The 7,500-nt window shown below is 42.0% G+C and overlaps 1 protein-coding gene across 1 annotated transcript in view; it reads left to right on the top strand.

The window, feature by feature from the left end:
• frem1b (Fras1 related extracellular matrix 1b) overlaps nt 1–7,500 on the top strand; it is a 62,937-nt gene that overhangs the window by 35,405 nt on the left and 20,032 nt on the right. Inside the window, 3 exon segments of the mRNA XM_059340761.1 lie at nt 2,451–2,592; nt 3,984–4,194; nt 7,461–7,500. The exon segment at nt 7,461–7,500 is cut by the window's right edge and continues 225 nt beyond it. Coding sequence (XP_059196744.1) covers nt 2,451–2,592; nt 3,984–4,194; nt 7,461–7,500 — 393 coding nt within the window.

The raw sequence follows: 7,500 nt of genomic DNA, 5'->3' as shown, positions 1-7,500 counted from the left end.
CTTTCAGAGGTTAGATTTGGAACCAATATTTAGGATCCTGAAAGTTAAAAAAACATAATTTTCTCATGGTTTTTTGTGTGTTTTTTTCTTACCTTTGCTGAAAAAAATCATGCCAACATGGCATGGTATACATTGTTTAAGTTTATATAGGCTACAGTACTCTGAAAAGCGCTATTTAAATTAAATGTATTATTATGATTATGAGAACGAGTCAAAAAAGGACAAAATAGACCAAGAAAGCAGCATAAACACTAAATAAAGAGCTGAAAGTTGAAATATGCTGATGGACAATAAGAGACGGTTTGATGAACCTGCAGGAGGAAAGTTTGTGTGCGAGCAGATTCCTCCGGTGGGATCGGGGGCTCCGGGGGTCCAGGGGGGAGGAGGAGGAGGAGGAGGAGGTGGTGGTGGTGTTTTTGGGGGGGAGGAGGAGGTGTTTAGGGGGAACATGAACATCAGAAAGCGTCTGGCTGCTTCTTCACTCGGAACTAAAATCCACGCAGGAGAGGAAGCTGCTGCCACGTCCCTCCTGCAGGAGCAACAACAAGGAGGCGCACAGCTGCCAAGTCTCCCAGTTAATTCTGCCTCGGTGACCTCCTCCACGGCACCAGGCCGCCACCCGCCACCACCTACCGGGGGCGGGGGCACGGGACAGCAGGGGGAACCAGTCAAGGATGCAAAATCCCCCCAATCACTCGCTCAAATGAAAATATTATGGGAGGAGGAGGAGGAGGAGGAGGAGGAGGAGGCCACATGTTTCCCCCTCCTTTCTCTCCTGTTGATCCGTGTCAGAGTCCATCAACATGAAACCACAAATTACAGTTTAGATATTTTAAAGACGACTAAACATCAATAACTTAACGTGTTCCACATTAACTCTCTGAACCCAACATCTTAAAACACACTTTTTCTTTAAGTAATCGCCAAGAATCCACCATTTATCCTACAAAGAATCTTTAAAAAAACAGGTATTATCGTTAGAGTTTGAACTTTCCGACTGTCCTTGAACGTATCATCAGTTACGAACGTTTCTGTTATAAATGACACATGGAGATTAAAGAGATTCTGACACTAATATCAACACTTTAACACAAGTTTTGGTCACTTTTTATGACGGAAACTTTCTTAACAGACGATCCGTTCAAGGACGGTCGGAAAGTTCAAACTCTACCTCAAATAACGCCTGGTTTTACAGTTTGTTTCTATGAAAAATGGTGCATTTTGGTGTTTGAACTTCCCAGCGGTCTTTGAACGGATCCTCAGTCACTCATACATATGTTTTCTTAAAAATATCACCAAAAATCCAGCATTTATCATCGAAAGAAACTGTAAAAAAAAAAAAAAAAAAAGGCATCATCGTTAGAGTTTGAACTTTCCAACGGTCCTTGAACAGATCATCGATCGATAATGTCTGTGTTTACAGTTTCTACGACAAATGCTGGATTTTTGGTGAAATTTTTTAAGAAAACATAAGTATAAGTTACTGATGATTCGTTCAACGACCGTCCGGAAGTTCAAATGCCAAAATGCACCATTTTTCGTAGGAAGACACTGTAAAACCAGACATTAGTTTGAACTTTCTGACGGTCCTTGAACATATCATCAGTTACTAATGTTTCCATTATAAAAAGTGACCGTTACTTGTGTTAAATGTTGATATTTGTGTCAGAATATCTTTATTCTCAATGTGTCATTTAAAATAAAGTGTTTGCACGAACCAGATCCTGTTAGGTAAAGATTTGAACTTTTACTGACTGTAACAGAGGATTTCTTCTGCAGTTTTGGTCACTTTTTATAACAGAAACTTTCATAACAGATGATCTGTTCAAGGACCGTCAGAAAGTTCAAACTCTGCCTCAAATAATGTCTGTTTTTACTGTTTCTTAAAATGAAAAATGGTGAATTTTGGACCTCCTAACCATCCTTGAACATATTATCAGTCATAATATCGTCTATGTTATCATTATGTTTGGTAATATTTGTACTAAAACCCCTTTGATTGATAGAAGTCAATAGTTTCACCAGTTATTTAGTTCTTTTATTTCAAAATAAAGTCCGAACTGAAGCTCATGTTCAAGTCAAGTCACAGTTTATTTATAGACATTTAAAAACAACCTCAGTTGACCAAAAGTGCTGTACAGTTATTAAAAAACAATAAAAAACATACACAAACATAGTAATAAATAAAAACAAGGAAATCAATAAAATACAAAAAACAATAACATAGTAATAGAAACTCAATCGAAAAACAGAGTTAGAGTTAAAAAGGAAATAAAAGAATAAAAGTAAAAAGTAAAAATTAAGTTTAAAAAATGTCCAGCTGTTTATTCACTTATGATTTTTTTATTTTTCCTTCTGTGGTGTTTAAACCGTTTTAATCTGAATCTAAACTCCTCCAGCTCTAAAACAGACGTGTTATCTTGATGTGTTGCTCCTCGTGGTGCGTTCAGGAGCTCCGGGCTGCAGTTGGACTTTGGAGAGCGGAGGGTGATCTCCAGCGTGGTGCTGCAGGCGGAGGACCAGGATTCTCCTCCAGACCAGATCTACTTCTACCTGAACACAGAGCCTCGATACGGAGCGCTGCAGCTCAGGGTGAGGAGGAGACAGCACCTCCTCATGCTGCTCCTCTTCTCTCCTTCTCCACCTCTTCCTTTTCCTCCTGCTCCTCCTCCTCTCTCTCCTCCTCCACCTCCTGATCCTCCTTCTGCACCTCATCCTCTTCCTCTTCCATCCTCTTCTTCCCTTCTCCTCTTTCTCTTTCTCCTCCTCTTCTCCTCTTCCTCCTCCTTCCTTTAGAGGAGTCACTTCATTTGAATAGATATCACCATGAAACCTCCTCCCTACCTTGTTCTCCTCCTACACCTTTCCTCCTCCTTCACCTGCACCTCCCCTTCCTCATCCACATCCCCCTCTACTCCCCCTCCCCCCTCCCTCTCTATCTCCACTTCCTCCTCCTGCTCCTCTTCTTCTTTACTCCTCCCCCCCTCCTCCTCCTTCTCCTCCTCTTCTTCTTCCTCCTCCTCCTCCTCCTTTTCCTCCCTTTCCTGCTCCTCTTGTTCCTCTTCTCCTCTTCCTCTTCCTCCTCCTCCTCTTCCTCCTCCTCCTCCTCCTCTTCTTCCTCCTCCTCCTCCTCCTCCTTTTCCTCTTCCTCCTCCTCCTCCTCTTCTTGTCCTTCTCTTCCCCCCTCTGCCCTCCTCCTCTTCCCCAATCATCTTCCTCCCTCCTCCTCCTCCTTCCTCCTCTTCTCCCTCTTTCTTCCTACTCCTCTTCCTACTCCTAATCCTCCTCCTCTTCCTCCTCCCCTCTCATCTTCCTCCTCCTCCTCTTCTTGTCCTTGTCTTCCTCCTTCTGCCCTCCTCCTCTTCCCCAATCATCTTCCTCCCACGTCCTCCTCCTCCTCCCCCCTCTTCCCTCTCCTCCTCCTCCTCCTCTTCCTCTCCCTTTCTCCTCTGTGTCTCCTCCTCCTCCTCACCTCCTCCTCTCTGTGTCTCCTCCTCCTCCTCCTCCTCCTCACCTCCTCTCCTCTCTGTGTCTCCTCCTCCTCCTCCTCCTCACCTCCTCTCCTCTCTGTGTCTCCTTCTCCTCCTCCTCCTCCTCCTCCTCCTCACCTCCTCTCCTCTCTGTCTCCTCCTCCTCCTCCTCCTCCTCACCTCCTCTCCTCTCTGTGTCTCCTCCTCACCTCCTCACCTCCTCTCCTCTCTGTGTCTCTCCTCCTCCTCCTCACCTCCTCTCCTCTCTGTGTCTCCTTCTCCTCCTCACCTCCTCCTCCCTGTGTCTCCTCCTCCTCCCTCCCTGTGTCTCCTCCTCACCTCCTCCTCCTCACCTCCTCCTCCCTGTGTCTCCTCCTCCTCACCTCCTCCTCCTCCCTGTGTCTCCTCCTCCTCACCTCCTCCTCCTCCCTGTGTCTCCTCCTCCTCACCTCCTCCTCCTCCCTGTGTCTCCTCCTCCTCACCTCCTCCTCCTCCCTGTGTCTCCTCCTCCAGGAGGAGTCAGGTCTGGTGGAGCTGTCAGCAGGTCAGAACTTCACTCAGGACGACGTTGAGATGAATCGAGTGTTTTACCGCCACGTCGCCTCCAGCAGCAGCGCCGCCGCCGGGTTCAAAGGTCACGACAGCTTCCGCTTCACGCTGAGCGACCTCGACAACGAGACGCCGCCGCAGAGCTTCTTCATCTCCGTCACCACGCCGCACAAAGGTCAGAGGTCACAGTCGTGATGTTGATTCCTCACATAAATTAGTTTATTTCAGCACTTTTCAAAGTGTCCTGTCCTCTCCTCTCTGCTCTGTGTAAACAGCTTCTCCTGTCCTCTCCTCTCTGCTCTGTGTAAACAGCCTCTCCTGTCCTCTCCTCTCAGCTCTGTGTAAACAGCCTCTCCTGTCCTCTCCTCTCTGCTCTGTGTAAACAGCCTCTCCTGTCCTCTCCTCTCTGCTCTGTGTAACCATCCTCTCCTGTCCTCTCCTCTCAGCTCTGTGTAACCATCCTCTCCTGTCCTCTCCCCTCTGCTCTGTGTAAACAGCCTCTCCTGTCCTCTCCTCTCTGCTCTGTGTAAACAGTCTCTCCTCAAACACTTTATTTTAAATGACACATGGAGAATAAAGAGATTCTGACACTAATATCAACATTTTAACACAAGTTTTGGTCACTTTTTATAACGGAAAGTTTTTTAACTGATGATATGTTCAAGGACCGTCAGAAAGTTCCAATTCTGACGATAATGCCTGTTTTTACAGTTTTCTTTGTACGATAATCGCTGGATTCTTGGCGATTATTTAAAGAAAATGTGTGTTTTAAGATGTTGGGGTTCAGAGGGTTAATGCAAGATTGTGGTAAATTCAAACTTTGCCTCAAATAATGTCTGTTTTTACAATTTATTTCTATGAAAAATGGTGCATTTTAGCATTTGAACTTCCTGACGGTCCTTGAACAGATCATCAGTAACTCATGCTTATGTTTTATTAAAAATATCACCAAAAATCCAGCATTTATCGTAGAAAGAAACTATAAAAACAGGCATTATCACCAGAGTTTGAACTTTCTGACGGTTCTTGAACGCATCATCAGGTACAAACATTTCTGTTATAAAAATAACAAAAACTTGTGTTAAACTGTTCCTCTGCTGGAAGAATAAAGTTAGAACACACACACACACACACACACACAAACACACACACAGACACACACACACACACACACACACACACAAACACACACACACACACACACACACAGTTCATGTATTATTGAGGTTTCTCTCCTTCTGCTGCGAGTCGCTTCGTCCTGCAGGAGTCGAGGTGAGAAACACCGACCTCCTCCTCCTCTGAATAATTAACCAGGAGGAGGAGGAGGAGGAGGAGCAGCTGTGGAGGGCGTTGGCTCATCTCCTCTGGGTGCTCCATCACCACCGTCACCTCCTCCTCCTCCTCTCTCCCTCCTCCACCTCCCCCTTCCACTTTCTACTCCTTCTCCTCTTCTCTTCATCTCTTCCTCTTTCTTCTCTTCTCTCGTCCTCCTCCACCACCACCTCCTCCTCCTCTCCTCTTCTCTCCTCCTCATCCTCCTTCTTCTCCTCCTCCTCCTTCTTTCTCCTCCTCATCCTCCTTCTACTCCTCTTCTCATCTCCTCCTCCTCTCTCTCTCCTCCTCCTTCTTGAATTTCGTTGTACATGTGACAATGACAAATAAAGACCTATTCTATTCTATTCTATTCTATTCTATTCTATTCTATTCTCCTTCTCCTCTTCTTCAACTCTCCCTCCTCCTCCTCCCTCCTATTTCCTCCTCCTCCTCCTCTCTCCTTCCCCCTCTCCTCTTCCTCTTTCCCTCTTCCTCCTCTCTCCTCCTCCTCCTTTTCCAGCTTTCCTCCTTCTCCTTCTCCTCCTCCTACTCCTTCCTTTTTCCTCTACACCTCCTCACCTCTCCTCCTCCTCCTCCTCCTCTTTCCTCTTCTCTCCTCCTGCTCCTCGTTCCCCCTCTTCTTCTTCCTCCTCCTTCCTCCTTCTCCTCCTCCTCCTCCTCCTCCCCCTCCTCTTCCTCCTCCTCCTCCTGCTCCTCCTCCAGACATTGAGGTGTTTTTAATCTCTTTTCTTGCCAAGTTGAACTTAAATCAATCCTCTTTTTTTCTTTCGTCCCTTTAAACTTTTGCCAGTCGATTTTAATGATAATAATGATTTTAAGCGTCTCAGGTGGAGATTTTCTGTTTTTAATCTTTATTTATTGAGGGAAGATTTAAAGTGACAGTCACACAGTTTGACTGGAAGCAGACGAGTCGTCGTCACGTTTAATCTTCACTTTTAAAGAAAAGAAAATCTCTCCTGCAGATCCTGAAGATCCAGTTTCATCTTGGATATAAAATCATCAAACGGCATGAAATTATAATTATTTTGTCACCTGGAAAATATAAAGTTTAAACTGTCGTCTTTAAGATTCAGCTTTTAGTCAACTTTTAAGAAACACAAATGGGAAGTAAAAGGAAATTGCAATTTCAATTTGGTTTAGTCTAATATTCAAATGACAGGACGGGAGATATTTGGTAAAATATGCATCAAAATACAATCAGAATTAAGTTTTATTTGTGCTGCAGGAGGCGAATCGTTCACTACAGACCGATGAATAAATCTCTTTTCAGCAGAGAACTTTTATTACTTGTATTTTTACTACTTTTTTTTTTTTTTTTTTTTTTGCCGTTTAACTGTATATTTTATTAAATTTTTCCATCTTGTGTTTCTTTTATTATTATTTAAAAAATGTTGTGTGTTTTATTATTTTTTATAGTTTTTTATTGTATTATTAATTTGCTTTAATTCCATATTGTGAAGCACTTTTTTCTGCACTTTATATTTGAAAGGAATGTTGTTATTATTATTATTATTATTATCATTATTATTATTATTATAACTTTTATTGTTATTGTTATTTTCATTATTATTATTGTTATTATTTTTATTATTATTATTATTAATATTATAAGTATTATTTTCATTATTATTATTATTATCATTGTTTTTATTGGTATTGTTATTATTATTATTTATTAATTTTTACTATTATTATTATTATCATTATAATAATAATAATAATAATAATAATTATTATTATTATTATTATTATTATTATTATTATTATTATTATTATTATATATTCTTGAAAGAAAATTAGAAAAGTTATGGAAAAAATGATCCAGATCGAGTTCCCTCGATTCTGTGAATTTTGTCACATTATCAGTTAAAATAATTACAATCAGATATTTTTATTCTTTGACGCTAAAAAAGTTTTTGATCCAGAAAAATGACAAGAAAAAACACAACAGTACCAAAAAAAAAGGAAAAATTAAAAGAAAATCCCAGAGCGATTGTCCTAAATTGTGTTTTTCCACCACTTATTTTACATTTTTCAAAATAAAATACTAAATAATTCCCAGATTTATTTAGAAAACTGACTAAAAGGTGTCTTCCTGTTCTGCAGGTGAGCTGCGTCTGCTGACGGCGTCCCTTCAGCTGACGGA

Source organism: Centropristis striata, chromosome 9, assembly GCF_030273125.1.
Source record: "Centropristis striata isolate RG_2023a ecotype Rhode Island chromosome 9, C.striata_1.0, whole genome shotgun sequence".
Lineage (NCBI taxonomy): Eukaryota > Metazoa > Chordata > Actinopteri > Perciformes > Serranidae > Centropristis > Centropristis striata.
Note: the sequence above shows the minus strand (reverse complement) of the source record. Positions and strands in the feature narration are given on the sequence as shown.